This window comes from Nerophis ophidion, linkage group LG20 (assembly GCF_033978795.1).
Source record: "Nerophis ophidion isolate RoL-2023_Sa linkage group LG20, RoL_Noph_v1.0, whole genome shotgun sequence".
NCBI lineage: Eukaryota > Metazoa > Chordata > Actinopteri > Syngnathiformes > Syngnathidae > Nerophis > Nerophis ophidion.
Window position 1 is genome coordinate 34,919,994 of NC_084630.1, and position 16,603 is coordinate 34,936,596.

Below are 16,603 nucleotides of genomic sequence, written 5' to 3' on the forward strand. Positions count from 1 at the left end.
ATCATTGTTAAGAAAAAACGACCGACAGGAAGGCGAGAAACACTTTTTATTTCTATTTCAACAGATTCTCGCACTGAACCTGCCGTCGAAACTCGAAAGACCGACTGCACAGTTCCTGTCTTCACAACATTTTAAAGTTAAAGTTGATGGCCTCTTGGGTAAGCAGGTGAGGGGAGCAGTGAGCAGCAGCGGTGGCCGCGCCCGGGAATCATTTTTGGTGATTTTTAACCCCCCAATTCCAATTCTTGATGCTGACTGCCAAGCAGGGAGGTAATGGCTCCCATTTTTATAGTCTTTGGTATGACTCGGCCGGGGTTTGAACTTACGACCTACCGATCTCAGGGCAGAAACCACTAAGCCACTGAGTAGGTCTAGTAACGATGACGATACTTTACATTAGTTTTGGATGATACCACACATTTATGTATCGATCCGATACCAAGTAGTAACAGGAACATACATTGGTCATAATTTAAGTTCTTATGTGTCCAGAGACGTACTTTTTTATGGATATAACAATTAAAAAAGATTTTGAGACGATAAAAAATGTAGATGTAATCATAGTAGTATCGACTAAATACGCTCTTGTACTTGGTATCATCACAGTGGCTGTCTGGTGTAGATCCACCCATGGTGTTTGTTAACATTGTGACGCCGGTGAGCTATTGTATCCTCTTACGGTTTGTAGTGAAGCATGTTTAGCTATTCCTCGTCCTGCAGTGATAATGGTACTTGTAAGAAACTTGCTTTGTCGCCATGGAGACAAGGATTGATTGGTTATTTGAAACTTTTAAGTAGATCGCACAGTACAGTACATATTCCATACATTTGACCACTAAATGGTAACACCCCAATAAGTTTCATTAGTACCGCCATACTATACTAGTACTGGTATACCCTTCCATCCATCCATTTTCTACCGCTTATTCCCTTTCGGGGTGGCGGGGGGCTACTGGTATACCATACAACCTTAATACAATGTGTAATTGCATGAATTGATTAACGTGGACCCCGACTTAAACGAGTTGAAAAACTTATTGGGGTGTTACCATTTAGTGGTCAATTGTACAGAATATGTAGCTGAGATAGGCGCCAGAGCCCCCCGCGACCCCAAAAGGGAATAAGCGGTAGAAAATGGATGGATGGATGTACTGAACTGTGCAATCTACTAATAAGAGTATCAATCACTCAATCAAAGAACTTTATAACAATCAATCAATCAATCAATGTTTATTTATATAGCCCTAAATCACAAGTGTCTCAAAGGGCTACCCAAGCCACGACAACATCCAAGGATCAGCGCCCACATAAGGGCAAGGAAAAACTCCCAACCCAGTGGGACGTCAATGAGCATGATTTTGAGAAACCTTGGAGAGGACCGCAAATGTGGGTAACCCCCCCCCAGGGTAGACTGGATGCAATGGATGTCGAGTGGGTCTGACATAATAGTGAGAGTCCAGTCCATAGTGGATCTAACATAATAGTGTGAGAGTCCAGTCCATAGTGGATCTAACAACATAGTGTGAGAGTCCAGTCCATAGTAGATCTTACATAATAGTGAGAGTCCAGTCCATAGTGGATCTAACATAATAGTGTGGGAGTCCAGTCCATAGTGGATGTTACATAATAGTGGGAGTCCAGTCCATAGTGGATCTAACATAATGGTGTGAGAATCCAGTCCATAGATAGATAGATAGATAGTACTTTATTGATGCCTTCAGGTGGATCTAACATAGTGAGAGTCCCGTCCATAGTGGATCTAACATAATATTGAGTGTCCAGTCCATAGTGGATCTAACATAATATTGAGTGTCTAGTCCATAGTGGATCTAACATAATAGTGTGAGAGTTCAGTCCATAGTGGATCTAACATAATAGTATGAGAGTCCAGTCCATAGTGGATCTAACAACATAGTGTGAGAGTCCAGTCCATAGTGGATCTAACAACATAGTGTGAGAGTCCAGTCCATAGTGGATCTAACAACATAGTGTGAGAGTCCAGTCCATAGTGGATCTAACAACATAGTGTGAGAGTCCAGTCCATAGTGGATCTAACAACATAGTGTGAGAGTCCAGTCCATAGTGGATCTAATAGTGAGAGTCCAGTCCATAGTGGATCTAACAACATAGTGTGAGAGTCCAGTCCATGGTGGATCTAATAGTGAAAGTCCAGTCCATAGTGGATCTTACATAATGGTGAGAGTCCAGTCCATAGTGGATCTAACATAATAGTAAGAGTCCAGTCCATAGTGGATCTAACATAATAGTGTGGGAGTCCAGTCCATAGTGGATCTTACATAATAGTGAGAGTCCAGTCCATAGTGGATCTAACATAATAGTGTGAGAATCCAGTCCATAGATAGATAGATAGTACTTTATTGATTCCTTCAGGTGGCTCTAACATAGTGAGAGTCCCGTCCATAGTGGATCTAACATAATATAGAGTGTCCAGTCCATGGTGGATCTAACATAATAGTGTGAGAGTTCAGTCCATAGTGGATCTAACATAATAGTATGAGAGTCCAGTCCATAGTGGATCTAACATAATAGTGAGAGTTCAGTCCATAGTGGATCTAACAACATAGTGTGAGAGTCCAGTCCATAGTGGATCTAACAACATAGTGTGAGAGTCCAGTCCATAGTGGATCTAACAACATAGTGTGAGAGTCCAGTTAATAGTGGATCTAACATAATAGTGAGAGTCCAGTCCATAGTGGATCTAACATAATAGTGAGAGTCCAGTCCATAGTGGATCTAACAACATAGTGTGAGAGTCCAGTCCATAGTGGATCTTACATAATAGTTAGAGTCCAGTCCATAGTGGATCTAACATAATAGTGTGAGAATCCAGTCCATAGTGGATCTAACATAGTGAGAGTCCAGTCCATAGTGGATCTAACATAATAGTGTGAGTTTCCAGTCCATAGTGGATCCAACATAATAGTGAGAGTCCAGTCCATAGTGGATCTAACATAATAGTGAGAGTCCAGTCCATAGTGGATCTAACAACATAGTGTGAGAGTCCAGTCCATAGTGGATCTTACATAATAGTGAGAGTCCAGTCCATAGTGGATCTAACATAATAGTGTGAGAATCCAGTCCATAGTGGATCTAACATAGTGAGAGTCCAGTCCATAGTGGATCCAACATAATATTGAGTTTCCAGTCCATAGTGGATCTAACATAATAGTGTGAGTTTCCAGTCCATAGTGGATCCAACATAATAGTGTGAGAGTCCAGCCCATAGTGACAAAAGATAAATGTATGTATCTAAAGGCTTAGTGGCCACATGCATGGACAGCACCTTTTAGAGCTTATTTCCAAAATTGTGTACACTACTGATTTGGGGTCTTATGGCCACTTATGTGGACACTTATACTGCCATCTGGTGGTGTCAGAAGAGTATGACAAAGGAATTTGGAGAGAAAAAAAGTGAAAAAATAAAAATTTGCATGTCACTTTAAACATGAAGTACACATTTGTGTACTTACAGACTAAGTACATCATATTAAAAGATTATCCGTAGTTTTAACTCTAATTAGGTTCCAATAAGCTCAAGTAGCAAAGAGAAATAAAAGTGTAAAAAAAACAGCTTGGGCCTTGAGAGGTTAACGTAGTGAAAAAATGATGAACGGAGCCACCTGTTGTGTTTCATCATTGATCTTCAAAATAAAAGCTTCAAATTACACTCGGGTACACGCACTGCTTTCATTTTTTTTTTTTTTTTTACACTGATGGCAGCTGTTGAGAGCAGACATCCTGGGAATGTGAGAGAGACACACACACACACACACACACTTGGCCTATCTTCAACTACACGCGCACACTATTCCTGATGGCCATGCATGTTAATAAAGATAGCTTTCTAATGGCAGTGTTGTTTTCATCGGAATACTAATTGTCAGGGCATCAATCCTCGCTGCATACCAGGAAAATACACCCTCATATTGGGAAAAAATAAGAGGGTGAGGAAAAAAAAAAAAAAATTGTATTAACAGAACGGCTCTTGTTCATGCTAAAAATGTTCCCTGATGCTTGTTGCTAGGCAGAATTGGTGGGACAAACTCATGACTCGCCCCATAGGTCAGTAAGAAACAACAATGCGACATATACAACCAGGACAGTAAAGCCGGGCAAGTCAAGGTCGAGTCCGAGGTCGTACGGCACAAAATGTGAAGGTGCAAATCTGGTAACAAATGGAGGAATAATTACTTCCCAAGAAAAACAGCACGGGGTGCATCATCTGGCGGTGGTTTGGCTTCAAGCGGGAAGATGTTGAACAAGCGTGCGGCAAAAGCCTTGCTACAAAAAGTAGCTGCACTGCTAATTTGTAGCATCATTGGAAAAGTCACCCGCCAAAGAATGAAGAGTGCTTGAAACTCTGTATGTAGAAAAAAAGAAGAAGCCTGTCGACATGGACTACAAAGGCAGACGTGTGCATTTTTTATGCAGATGCCAAATACAGATCAGCAGGTACCAGAATGTGAAAAAAGTTGCTTTCGCATAATATGTTATATTGCACTGAACACCTCCAAGACGAAGGAGCTAGTCATAGATTTCAGGAGGGGAAAAAAAAACGGACATCCTGCCCCTGGTCATCAGCGGTGACTGCGCGGCGAGGGTCTCTGACATCCGTTTCCTGGGAGTCCACCTGGACGAGGACCTAACCTGGAGCACCAACACCACGGCTAGCATCAAGAAGGCACAGCAGAGACTGCACCTCCGGAGAATACTCAGGAACCAGCACCTCTCACAGGAACTGCTGGTGTCCTCTGTTGAGAGCATCATGACCTCCTGCATCTGCGTGTGGTTCAGCAGCTGCAGAGGGTCATAAAGACCGCCCAGAAGATCATCAGATGCCCCGCCCCCCCCCTCCCTGGTTGACTTGTGCAGCTCACGCTGTCTCAGAAAAGTACAGAGCAACCTGAAAGACCCATTGCACCCCGGGCACTGCCACCGAGAACTGCTACCTTCGTGCAGACGCTACAGGGGGCTAAAAGCGGGCCAAATACACTAAAAAACAGTTTTTGCCCAAGAGTATAGTGGCCTTAAACAGGCACTGAGTGAGCACAATATGTCGTACATGTCTTTTTATTTTTTCAAACAACGATGTGCAATAATGCTATATATCCATCCATTGTATATATATATATATATATATATATATATATATGTATACATACACACACACACACACACACAATATGTACGTATACACACACATACATACAGTATGTACATATATACACACCAACACATACAGTATGTAAATATATACACACATACAGTATGTACATATATACACACACATTTATATATATTACATATAGGGACGGCGTGGCGCAGTGGGAGAGTGGCCGTGCGCAACCCGAGGGTCACTGGTTCAAATCCCACCTAGAATCAACCTCGTCACGTCCGTTGTGTCCTGAGCAAGACACTTCACCCTTGCTCCTGATGGGTGCTGGTTGGCGCCTTGCATGGCAGCTCCCTCCATCAGTGTGTGAATGTGTGTGTGAATGGGTAAATGTGGAAGTAGTGTCAAAGCGCTTTGAGTACCTTGAAGGTAGAAAAGCGCTATACAAGTACAACCCATTTATCATTTATATATATATACACACACACATAAAACACGACAAGTTGAGTTTATACCAAAAAGTTCTATATTGGTTTCATCTGACCACATGACAGTCTCCCAATCCTCTGCTGTATCATCCATGTATCCATTTTGGTATAAACTCAACTCCTCGTGTTTGGAGGAAGAAGAATACTGAGTTGAATCCCAAGAACACCATACCTACTGTGAAGCATGGGGGTGGAAACATCATGCTTTGGGGCTGTTTTTCTGCTAAGGGGACAGGACGATAGATCCGTGTTAAGGAAAGAATGAATGGGGCCATGTATCGTGAGATTTGGAGCCAAAACCTCCTTCCATCAGTGAGAGCTTTGAATGGTTGAACAAATACTTATTTTCCACCATAATTTACTAATAAATTCTTTAAAATTTCTACAATGTGAATTCCTGGATTTTTTTTTTTCACAGACTGTCTCTCACAGTTGAAGTGTACCTATGATGAAAATTACAGACCTCTGTCATCATTTTAAGTGGGAGAACTTGCACTAAATACTTTTTTGCCCCACTGTAAGGGATTTTCTAGAATTATCCTAGTAAATTGGTCTAATAACATCTGAATCGCTCCCACTGTATTGTCTTTTAAAATGTATTTTCTAGTCCTTCACTCTCACTTTCCTCATCCACGAATGATTTCATCCTCGCTCAAATTAATGGGGAACTCGTCGCTTTCTCGGTCCGAATCGCTCTCGCTGCTGGTGGCCATGATTGTAAACAATGTTCAGATGTGAGGAGCTCCACAACCCGTGACGTCACGCGCACATCGTCTGCTACTTCCGCTACAGGCAAGGCTTTTTTATTAGCGACCAAAAGTTGCCGACTTTATCATGGATGTTCTCTACTAAATCCTTTCAGCAAAAATATGGCAATATCGCGAAATGATCAAGTATGACACAGAATGGACCTGCTATCCCCGTTTAAATAAGAACATCTCATTTCAGTAGGCCTTTAAGGGCACCTTATAGTCCGGAAAAAACTATAAGGTACTGACCTTTAGCAAACGGACAATTTAAATGATGAATTATTTGATTATTCTAACGATACATTTTTGGGGATTAATCACAGGCCGGGTACCAAGTTCAATTTTAAGTGAAGTAATGTAAACAACATACTTAGATCCAAGGTTTACAAGTAGAAGCCCACACCAAAGTACTCAGTCCCAGTGATCCTGATGTGGGCGAGAGAGCAGACGAGTGACTGAAGTGTGCACGCTCAGACTAGCACGGCTTACATATCAAGAAGTCGAGTATGTTGGCATGAGAGCGTCATCGCTGTTACATAATGCAGACCAATAAAAAAAATAAAATAATAAAAACACACAGAAGCAGCCATTCCTCGCCATTTTAACAGGCAAATCAACCTACCGTGTGTTTGCCGCGTCCAAAACAGTCCATGTCAGCCGATGCCAAATCACAGCCATGAAATCACAACTCAAGCCCTGCTGAGAGTTTTTGTGCAGGGCTGGCTGAGCAAGCACTCAGTATCCTACCACATCCTGTCTTTCCATGAGCACACACACACACACACACAGACACACACACACACACACCATCGCTTTGAATGAGAGGCTTGTTTTCCAGGATTAGCAGGAAAATAATTCCACTTCATGACTTTCCACCCCCCCCCCCCCCCCCCCCCCTTCCACACTAGAAAAACCAGGGTGCACGTGCGAGAATACGCGGGGTTTTTGCTCAAGAGCGGGGCAGCTGTTGCCACTTGCATGCCGTTGTCGTGGCGACAGCAATGTCAGGCCTGTTGTAAAAGCAAAAAAAAAAAATTACAAAAAAAAAAAAAGGTCAGCGGCGCTGATCCACGCCTGTTAGCAGATTCTTCTCCAAAAAATGACATTTAAAGGGGAACATTATCAGCAGACCTATGTAAGCGTCAATATATACCTTGATGGTGCAGAAAAAAGACCATCTATTTTTTTAACTGATTTCCAAACTCTAAATGGGTGAATTTTGGCGAATTAAACCCCTTTCTGTTTATCGCGCTGGAGGCGATGACGTCAGAATGTGACGTCGCCGAGGTAACACACCCGCCATTTTCATTTTCAACACATTACAAACACCGGGTCTCAGCTCTATTTTCCGTTTTGACTATTTTTTGGAACCTTGGAGACATCATGCCTCGTCGGTGTGTTGTCGGAGGGTGTAACAACACTAACAGGGAGGGATTCAAGTTGCACCACTGGCCCGAAGATGCCAAAGTGTCTTCCGCCAGACCCCATTGAATGTGCCACCCGCCAGACCCCCATTGAATGTGCTGGAGTGTCTCCACATTTGACCGGCGATGCTAAGACAGACATGGCACAGAGATGTATGGATAACCTGCAGATGCATTTGCAACGATAGTCAACGAAATCACAAAGGTGAGTTTTGTTGATGTTGACTGCCAGCTAATCGATGCTAACATGCTACACTAATCGATGCTAACATGCTATTTACCGGCGGTGCTAAAGCAGACATGGAACAGAGATGTATGGATAACCTGCAGATGCATTTGCAACTATATTACGTTTCCTTCCACCCACATTTAATGCGAAACAAACACTTACCAATCGACGGATTTAAGTTGCTCCAGTGTCACAAGATGCGAAAGTCCTGATCGTTTGGTCCGCACATTTTACCGGCGATGCTAACGCAGCTATTCGGCCATGCTATGACTTTGAATTCGCTCAATAGCTTCAGTTTCTTCTTCAATACTTTCATACCCCAACCATCGGTTTCAATACATGCGTAATCTGTTGAATCGCTTAAGTTGCTGAAATCCGAGTTTGAATCCGAGCTAAAGTCGCTATATCTTGCTGTGGTATTCCCATTGTTTGTTTACATTGGCAGCACTGTGTGACGTCACAGGGAAATGGCCAGTGTCTTCGCAGAGAGCGAAAATAAGGCACTTTAAAGCTTTATTTAGGGATATTCCGAGACCGGTAAAATTTTGAAAAAAACTTCAAAAAATACAACAAGCCACTGGGAACTGATTATTGTTTTTAACCCTTTTGAAATTGTGATAATGTTCCCCTTTAATATTATTAAGTCTGCGATGAGGTGGCGACTTGTAGCTGAGATAGCACCAGCGCCCCCCCCGTGACCCCAAAAAGGGAATAAGCGGTAGAAAATATATGGATGGATGGATGGATGATTAACAGTTTTAGGACTAACGAGTTACTGTAACGCCGTTATTTTCAGCGAAAACTAGTAGTCTTATGCGTTATTTTTTTATATTCAGTATATTTTTTGTATTGAATTATATTTATATAGAGCTTTTCTCTAGTGACTCAATGCACTTTACATTGTTAAACCCAATATCTAAGTTACATTTTAAGCAGTGTGGGTGGAACTGGGCGAAGGTGGGTAATGTGTCTTGCCCAAGGACACAACGGCAGGAACTAGGATGGCAGAAGCGGGGATCGAACCTGGAACCCTCAAGTTGCTGGCACGGCCACTCTACCAACCGAGCTATGCAGCCCCAATATTCAGTAACTCAGTTACCGTTACTACATGATGCGTTATTGCGTTATTTTACGTTTGTTTTTTTTTTTTTTATAAAATATCGACTAGAAACTGAGAAGATCTGAGTGTGTTTTATCGACTACTGCAACGCACTTCTTGTCAGGATCCCCAGCAAGAACATCCAGAAGCTGCAGTACATACAAAATAGTGCTGCGAGGATCCTGATGAGAGTGCGGAAACATGACCACATCACACCAACTCTCAAATCCCTTCACTGGCTGCCTGTTCCATTCAGGATTGAATTCAAAATCTCCCTACTAACCCACCAGTGCCTCCATGGAAATGCCCCCCCCTCTACCTCAAGGAACTGCTCACCCCAGGCTAACCTCCTCCAACCTCCACGGACAAAGCTTCGAACAATGGGAGACCGGGCTTTCTGCTACCAGTCTGTGGAACGCTCTCCCTGACCACCTGAGGGCACCTCAGACTGTGGATGCTTTTAAAAAAGGCTTAAAAACCCATCTTTTAAAAAAAGCCTTTTCATAGACATGCATGCTGGTTCTAGCTATTGGGCTGTTTCTAGTTTTATAATTTTATCTATTTCTATTGCTACTATTTTTTTTTTTTTTTTTTTACACTGTGGCACTTTAAGGTTGTTTGCTCAACGTAAAGTGCTTTTAACAAATAAAATATATTATTATTGTTATTATTATTGGAGGAGCGCGCTCCGTGTGTGTGTGTGTGTACTAACAAGCAAGGGCGTAGAATTGGGTAGGGACGCTAGGGACACGTCCCTACCAATATCCAGCCGCTACTGTGTAGTCACTATCAATACAAGCGCTGCCCGTAATGTTTAGTCAATGATTATGGCACAGAAAGGGTTAAATGTCGGTCCCTGCTAGAAGTCCCGCCTCTAACCTAAATATCGCTCCCTGATTGGTTGCCGCGTTCATGCTAACTTACGTGTGATTGGCTGTCCCCGCTGTCACTCCTCACTGTGGAAAAAAACAGTCCCACCTATCCAGACGTCAGCTCCAAATTAGCGCTGCATCTAGTCTTTTCCTCCGCTTTTTTTCCAGGTGAAAGTCAATGCCCAGTCCCCTCTACCATTGTTGACCCTCCCCGTAGGTGAAAGTTAACCTTAAACACGTGAATTCAACTACTTTAGTCCGTTTTTTAACATCGTAAAAACATCAGCTGTCTTTTTCTACGGACTGCAACGGTCCGTTGTCATGGATACATGACAACAACTTCCATTCATAGCAGTCATGCGTGCCTGAGGCGGAGTGATAGCCTGCGCTGTGATAAGGCTTTAGAATAGTAGCCGTGCTCAATATCTAAACCACGGTTAACAGCCAATCCGATCGCCGGATTTCACCTTTCTGTTTTATTTTTTGAATTTTTTTTAGTTTCATGTAACATATTTACAGTACAAAAGCAGCAATAGAAAGAAGTAGATGAAGGGAAAAGGTGTGAGTGATTTAAACACAAGTTGGGGAAAAGATTATTACAGTTAATTTATGTTTATTTACAATGTTGTATTGCATGAATGTAATTCTGAAGTTGTTGATGGACAGTAGGCTATGTTGATTGACAGTATGATGCACAGTTGCACTACAGCCCTACACTAAAGAGTAAAGATGAGACGTCTTCAAAGTTGTCTCCTTTGCTTTCATTTTAGTTGCTTTACCCTGTAACATCTGCATGATGTGAAATTTAAGTCTCACCTTAAAACTCATCTGTATACTCTAGCCTTTAAATAGACCTCCTTTTTAGACCAGTTGATCTGCCGCTTCTTTTCTTTCTCCTATGTCCCCCCCTCCCTTGTGGAGGGGGTCCGGTCCGATGACCACGGATGAAGTACTGGCTGTCCAGAGTCGAGACCCAGGATGGACCGCTCGTCGGGACCCAGGATGGAGCGCTCGCCTGTATCGGTTGGGGACATCTCTACGCTGCTGATCCGCTTGAGATGGTTTCCTGAGACGGGACTCTCGTTGCTGTCTTGGATCCGCTTGAACTGAACTCTCGCGGCTGTGTTGGAGCCACTATGGATTGAACTTTCACAGTATCATGTTAGACCCGCTCGACTCCATTGCTTTCGGTCCCCTAGAGGGGGGGGGGTTGCCCACATCTGAGGTCCTCTCCAAGGTTTCTCATAGTCAGCATTGTCACTGGCGTCCCACTGGATGTGAATTCTCCCTGCCCACTGGGTGTGAGTTTTCCTTGCCCTTTTGTGGGTTCTTCCGAGGATGTTGTAGTCGTAATGATTTGTGCAGTCCTTTGAGACATTTGTGATTTGGGGCTATATAAATAAACATTGATTGATTGATTGATTGATTGAAATTATGATTGCTAATGTAAAAAAAAAAAGTAAACTTTCAGAGTGCTGCCTTGGAGCGCTTTTGTGTCCCCACCAATCTCAAAATCAAACCTACTCCCTTGCTAACGAGACATCATGGCGGAGCCAAAGCCGAGTTTCTTAACATGGAGATATTCTCACTACATTTCTTTTGTAGAGCACAAAGAAAATATTTCAGTTAAACGTAAGTTGTGGGGGTTGCCCACATATGCAGTCCTCTCCAAGGTTTCTCAGTCATTTTCACCAACGTCCCACTGCGGTGAGTTTTTCCTTGCCCTTATGGGGGCTCTGAACCGCGGATGTCCCTGTGCAGCCCTTTGAGACACTTGTGATAAAGGGCTATACAAACGGTGAAGTGTGAAGTGAATTATATTTATATAGCGATTTTCTCTAGTGACTCAAAGCGCTTTACATAGTGAAACCCAATATCTAAGTTCCATTTAAACCAGTGTGGGTGGCACTGGGAGCAGGTGGGTAAAGTGTCTTGCCCAAGGACACAACGGCAGTGACTAGGATGGCGAAAGCGGGAATCGAACCTGGAACCCTCAAGTTGCTGGCACGGCCACTCTACCAACCGAGCTATACCAACCCAAGTTGATCAACAGATTGTAATCTCCAGTGCAATAACAGTACTGAAATGAAGGCTAAAAGGGCATTAATGGAGCCTTAAAAAAAATAAAAATAAAAAGAACTAGTTATTTCTCACAGTAACATTACTTTTTGGTTAGTAACTGTTACTTTTGAAATAAAGCAACTAGTAGCTGTAACTAAATACTGGTTTTCAGTAACTAACCTAGCACTGATTATTATCTCGCCCATTTGCACATTTTTCTCAGCAAAAATGCAGGAAGCCATTGTGTTAAACCTAATAATTGAAACATAATAATAAAGCATAGCGTCTACAGCAGGGGTCACCAACGCGGTGCCCGCGGGCACCAGGTAGCCCGTAAGGACCAGATGAGTAGCCCGCTGGCCCGTTCTAAAAATAGCTCAAATAGCAGCACTTACCAGTGAGCTGCCTCTATATTTTAAACTTGTATTTATTTACTAGCAAGATGGTCTTGCTTTGCTCGACATTTTTAGTTCTAAGAGAGACAAAACTCAAATAGAATTTGAAAATCCCAGAAAATATTTTAAAAGACATGGTCTTCACTTGTTTAAATAAATGCATTAATTTTTTTACTTAGCTTCTTATAATTTTCAGAAAAAACATTTTGGACAAAAAATACAACCTTAAACATTATTTTAGGACTTTTTTAACACATATACCTTTTTACCTTTTAAATTCCTTCCTCTTTCCTGACAATTTAAAACAATGTTCAAGTAAATTTATTTTTTTTATTGTAAAGAATAATAAATACATTTTAATTCAATTCTTCATTTTGGCTTCTGTTTTTTCGACGAAGAATATTTGTGAAATATTTCTTCAAACTTATGATTAAAATTCAAAAAAATTATTCTGGCAAATCTAGAAAATCTTTAGAATCAAATTTAAATCTTATTTCAAAGTCTTTTGAATTTCTTTTAAAATTTTTGTTCTGGAAAATCTAGAAGAAATAATGATGTGTCTTTGTTAGAAATATAGCTTGGTCCAATTTGTTATATATTCTAACAAAGTGCAGATTGGATTTTAACCTATTTAAAACATGTCATCAAAATTCAAAAAATAATCTTAATCAGGAAAAATTACTAATGATCCATAAATTCTTTTTTTTTTTTTTCAAAAAGATTCGAATTAGCTAGTTTTTCTCTTTATTTTGTTGGACAAAAAATACAACCTTAGAAATGATTTTAAGACTTTTTAAACACATATGCCTTTTTACCTTTTAAATTCCTTCCTCTTTCCTGACAATTTAAATCAATGTTCAAGTATTTTTTTTTATTATAAAGAATAATAAATACAATTTAATTTAATTCTTCATTATAACTTGTTTTTCCGACAAAGAATATTTGTGAAAAAATTTCTTCAAACTTATGATTAAAATTCCAAAAAATTATTCCGGCAAATCTCGAAAATCTGTAGAATCAAATTTTAATCTTATTTCAAAGTCTTTTGAATTTCTTTTAAAATTTTTGTTCTGGAAAATCTAGAAGAAATAATGATTTGTCTGTTAGAAATATAGCTTGGTCCAATTTGTTATATATTCTAACAAAGTGCAGATTGGATTTTAACCTTTTTAAAACATGTCATCAAAATTCAAAAATTAATCTTAATCAGGAAAAATTACTAATGATGATCCATAAATTCTTTTTTTTTTTTTTTTTCAAAAAGATTCGAATTAGCTAGTTTTTCTCAAATTTTTTTGACAAAAAATACAACCTTAAAAATGATTTTAGGACTTTTTAAACATATACCTTTTTACCTTTTAAATTCCTTCCTCTTTCCTGACAATTTAAATCAATGTTCAAGTATTTTTTTTTTATTATTATAAAGAATAATAAATACAATTTAATTTAATTCTTCATTGTAACTTCTGTTTTTCCGACAAAGAATATTTGTGAAATATTTCTTCAAACTTATGATTAAAATTCAAAAAATGTATTCTGGCAAATCTCGAAAAACTGTAGAATCAAATTTAAATCTTATTTCAAAGTCTTTTGAATTTCTTTTAACATTTTTGTTCTAGAAAATCTAGAACAAATAATGATTTGTCTTTGTTAGAAATATAGCTTGGTCCAATTTGTTATATATTCTAACAAAGTGCAGATTGGATTTTAACCTATTTAAAACTTGTCATAAAAATTCTAAAATTAATCTTAAGGAAAAATTACTAATGATCTTCCATAAATTATTTTTTTATATTTTTCAAAAAGATTCAAATTAGCTTGGGGTGGTTTCCTGCTGGCTCCACTGTGGACAGGACTCTCTCTGCTGTGTTGGATCCACTTTGGACTGGACTATAACGGTTGTCTTGGATCCACTATGGATTGAACTTTCACAGTATCATGTTAGACCCGCTCGACATCCTTTGCTTTTGGTCCTCTCCAAGGTTTCTCATAGTCATCATTGTCACCGACATTCCACTGTGTGTGAGTTTTCCTTGCCCTTATGTGGGCCTACCGAGGATGTCTTTGTGGTTTGTGCAGCCCTTTGAGACACTAGTGATTTAGGGCTATATAAATAATCATTGATTGATTGAGCTAGTTTTTATTTGAATTTTTTTCGGTTGAATTTTGAATTTTAAAGAGTCGAAATTAAAGATAGACTATGTTTCAAAATTTAATTTAAATTTTTTTTGTGTTTTCTCCTCTTTTAAACCATTCAATTAAGTGTTTTTTTCCATCATTTATTCTCTACAAAAACCCTTTGGTAAAAGGAAAAAAAAAAAAGTATGACGGAATGACAGACAGAAATACCCATATATATATATATATATATATATATATATATATATATATATATATATATATATATATATATATATATATATATATATTAGGGCTTCACGGTGGGAGAGGGGTTAGTGCGTCTGCCTCACAATACGAAGGTCCTGCAGTCCTGGGTTCAAATCCAGGCTCGGGATCTTTCTGTGTGGAGTTTGCATGTTCTCCCCGTGAATGCGTGGGTTCCCTCCGGGTACTCCGGCTTCCTCCCACCTCCAAAGACATGCACCTGGGGATAGGTTGATTGGCAACACTAAAATTGGCCCTAGTGTGTGAATGTGAGTGTGAATGTTGTCTGTCTATCTGTGTTGGCCCTGCGATGAGGTGGCGACTTGTCCAGGGTGTACCCCGCCTTCCGCCCGATTGTAGCTGAGATAGGCGCCAGCGCCCCCCGCGACCCCGAAAGGGAATAAGCGGTAGAAAATGGATGGATGGATATATATATATATATATATATATATATATATATATATATATATATATATATATATATATATATATATATTAGGGCTGGGCAACGATTAAAAATTTTAATCGAAGTTAATCGCACTATTTCTCCGATTAATCGCGATTAACTGCATTGTATACCGCAAAGCCCAATAATGAATTCAAAAGTAGTGTGTAGTGCACCTTTATTGGAATATTCTCCCACATGAACAAAAGCGCCAAAACATTTGTTGTGCAAACACAATTTAAATCAGTCCTTGTTAAACAGTAGCAGTTAAATAGCATATTTTATGAAAATCAACTCAAAAAATGTAAATACAAACATTTGAGCTTATTGCCACTGCCAGGGTGTTTAAGTTATACTGTTTGTTATGGAAAATAAATATAATCTACATACAAATCTCTGAGCCACAATCATAACATCTGAACAGGCAATTTCTGAGGTAACAGCAGACAAATTTTTTTTTTATCAGGGTCTTATGTTTAAAAAACCTATATTGTAGGTAGTGGGCTGTTTTGGGGAATTTTTGATCAAATTATCCGTAATAGCAATATTAATAATGTTGTGTTTATTCTGCGTAATGCACTTAAAATAATTATGACCATATCTAGGAATTGATATGATGGGAATTTTCCGATTGTTTGCTTGGTGCTTTGATGAACTGAACGCATATACATGGTACTATATTGTGATGTTATGAGCCAGGGGAAAAAAATAACTACCCTACCCAGCATGCAACAGGAGTGACGAGCATGCGCGGTAGCCCTGTATAGGTTGTGTCGCCATGACGGCATCTTGTATGTTGTGATATGCACGCTCTGAAAGCAAACGTTAAGAACTCAGCCAACACTCCTCGTCTGCATTATTCATAAATAGACAGACAACACATATACTCCGCTGCTTCACAGGCCGCTGGATGTAGCCGGCAAAGTATTCCCATGCTAGCTAGCCGGTCTAGCAAGCACGCGTCATTCAGTCCAAAACGGCCCGATCCATCCACATCCAGAATTGTCTGGCGGTCGTAAGTGATCCCGGAGTGACCACGCTGTAAGCCAGCCATGAAATTTGCAGAATTGTCCGGTATTTTTGCCAAATGTTCCATCTTTACCAAGAGCCCCTCGACGCCGAAGTACATCCGGGAGATGCCATCTTGTTAAGAAAAGGCGTTAACAAAATAAAAGCATGTAAACAACATACGCAAATGTGCGATAAAATAATTGTCGGCGTTAATAGATTGATGAGTTAACGCGTAATTAACGCATTAATTTGCCCACCCCTAATATATATATATATATATATATATATATATATATATAATTTATTTATTA

The 16,603-nt window shown here is 39.9% G+C and overlaps 2 protein-coding genes across 5 annotated transcripts in view; one reads left to right on the plus strand and one right to left on the minus strand.

Annotated features, from left to right (window-relative positions):
- The window catches only part of inpp4b (inositol polyphosphate-4-phosphatase type II B), a 469,469-nt gene that overhangs the window by 432,890 nt on the left and 19,976 nt on the right, over positions 1 to 16,603 (minus strand). The window contains exon 1 of one of the 4 annotated variants that reach the window (XM_061881075.1): positions 6,994 to 7,147. The exons of 2 other annotated variants lie outside the window; for them this stretch is intronic. In XM_061881075.1, coding sequence (XP_061737059.1) covers positions 6,994 to 7,023 — 30 coding nt within the window. In that variant the 5' untranslated portion in view covers positions 7,024 to 7,147. Of the gene's footprint in view, positions 1 to 6,993; positions 7,148 to 16,603 lie in introns of those variants that run through there. One more of the 4 variants, XM_061881072.1, reaches the window with a different exon arrangement.
- Positions 1 to 16,603, plus strand: part of LOC133539048 (transcription termination factor 4, mitochondrial-like) — a 60,082-nt gene that overhangs the window by 13,238 nt on the left and 30,241 nt on the right. The window lies entirely within an intron of this gene.